This window comes from Pygoscelis adeliae, unplaced genomic scaffold, assembly GCF_000699105.1.
Source record: "Pygoscelis adeliae isolate BGI_AS28 unplaced genomic scaffold, ASM69910v1 Scaffold483, whole genome shotgun sequence".
NCBI classification, from domain to species: Eukaryota; Metazoa; Chordata; class Aves; order Sphenisciformes; family Spheniscidae; genus Pygoscelis; species Pygoscelis adeliae.
In genome coordinates this window covers 1,097,186-1,099,149 of record NW_008824379.1, presented here as the reverse complement: position 1 = coordinate 1,099,149, position 1,964 = coordinate 1,097,186, and the positions used below count along the sequence as shown (strand labels likewise).

The window sequence follows — 1,964 nt, the reverse complement described above, 5'->3', positions numbered from 1 at the left end:
GTGTGAATGTACAATATGTTAAAGACGATACACATGCATATACATTGTGATTTGTCCTGTCGTGTCTGCGCAGAGCTCACTTGGGAAAAGGGATGTTTTGCTTTCTGGAGAAGGCAGAATTGCCGCCCTTCTCTTGTCTGACTTCACTCACCCGCCATCCCACCGAGCAGAAAGACTGTCCTGGGTGGCCTGGTGCAGTACCAACGTCCCCTGGTCCCGAGTCCCCTGGGGGCAGAGGGGTGGATTTCCTGCAGCTAATACCATCTTCTCCCTTTTCTTTCTGTGTCGCCAGCCATCTGTCCTGTGGACAGAACAGCCAGGGTGCTGTCGTGTCAAAATGGCGTTCTGGAGGGTGAAGGAAAAAACTACGGAGCTGGGGAAAGAGAAGGCTGGGAGGGGGCAGGAAGCAAGTAGTAATGGCTGTCTGGATCGTTGGGGAAACGGCACAGAGAACTGAGCAGCAGGCGTGGGCTGGTTTTGAGTGGTGCCACTGGGTCTCGGGGCTCAGGTAGGTTATAAAGGTAGTGCCGTTCCCAGACTTCCCCTAGGGAGTGAGGGCTGTGGGCAACAGCCTCTTTGGGGAGGTTTGTCCTCCCCCGCAGGACGATGTCTTGATGTGCTGCTGCTTGCGAGAGAGGCTGAAGAGCTGCTCGTGGCCCTCCACCAGCAAGGTGCGTTCCCTGGGGCAGGGGAGGGACAGCTGCTCAGGTAGGTTATAAAGGTAGTGCCGTTCCCAGACTTCCCCTAGGGAGTGAGGGCTGTGGGCAACAGCCTCTTTGGGGAGGTTTGTCCTCCCCCGCAGGACGATGTCTTGATGTGCTGCTGCTTGCGAGAGAGGCTGAAGAGCTGCTCGTGGCCCTCCACCAGCAAGGTGCGTTCCCTGGGGCAGGGGTGGGACAGCTGATGGTGCAGCATCCTCTTGGGAAGCCCTTCCAACCCCGCTGGACTCATCCCGACATACAGGGCCGGCGGGGACATGCTACAGAGTGCCCTGACAGCCCCCAGAGCCAGGGGCGTGGAGTGTGGCCTCTGTGACAAACCGTGGCAGTTTGGCACCAACTTTTACAGGAAAAACAGAGGCCCCAAGACCCTGCGCACCAGCCGGGCCTGCCTCCGGCCGGCGGAGACCTGCATCCTCTGGGGCTCTGCTGCTGAGCGCAGGAGGGCGAGGGGAGGAAGGGCCCCTTGGGGCTGGGCTGGAGGAGGGCCCCTGGGGCTCTTCTGGTCCCTTCCGGGCCACGTTCACACCAGGTTGCTCAGGGTATTGTCCTGACTGGTTCTGAGCGTCTCCAAGGGATGTCACAGCCCCGTGGGCCCTGCCTGCCTGGCTGGTGGCTCTTCCCCCACACGAGGACGCAGGGCCTGCCTGCGTAGGCAAGGATGAAAGAGTGGTGCATGTGTTACCCCTCTCTCTTACCCTCCTCCTTTTGGCTGGAGATGCTTGGGCTGGGCAAAAAGACACATTAGATGAAAAATTGGCTGCCCCAAGCCTGAAGGGTTGAGGATCCCTGAGCCCCAGGGGCTCCCCCTGACACTGACAGCTGAGGTTGCAGGATGGGGATGTCTGTCTCCCTTTTTTTTTTTTTTTTTAAAAAAAAAAAACAGGTATTTTATTGGATCTAGGACAGCTGGAGGCTGGAAGTGATTTGGTTCCTTTCCATTCCTGTTTATATTTGGCTTTAAAAAAATAAACCACACTGACTTGGTACCTACTGCCCTAGCATGCTGTGCTTTCTGAGCTGCCCGTCTCTCTTAAAAACCGCTGCCTTGCCTCTTGAAAGCGGTTTGCTCTCCCCTGTGCTCGTGGGAGGCTGACGCGTCGCTGCCAGTGCCGGAGCCCGGTCTGACAGTGAGAGAGATGGTGACAGAAACACCCACCTCTGCACCGGGTCCTGCCAAGCCTGCCTGCCTGCTGCTGCCTCTCCTTCCCCACCGGCCCTGCACCCCCTGGGGTCACAGCCCGT

General features: G+C 58.1%; 1 protein-coding gene across 1 annotated transcript in view; it reads left to right on the top strand.

Annotated features, from left to right (window-relative positions):
* Positions 1 to 337: 337 nt before the first annotated feature.
* The window catches only part of TESC (tescalcin), a 9,245-nt gene continuing 7,618 nt past the window's right edge, over positions 338 to 1,964 (top strand). Inside the window, exons 1-3 of the mRNA XM_009320207.1 lie at positions 338 to 410; positions 603 to 671; positions 803 to 871. Of these exons, the coding sequence (XP_009318482.1) occupies positions 338 to 410; positions 603 to 671; positions 803 to 871 (211 nt within the window). The remainder of the gene's footprint in view (positions 411 to 602; positions 672 to 802; positions 872 to 1,964) is intronic.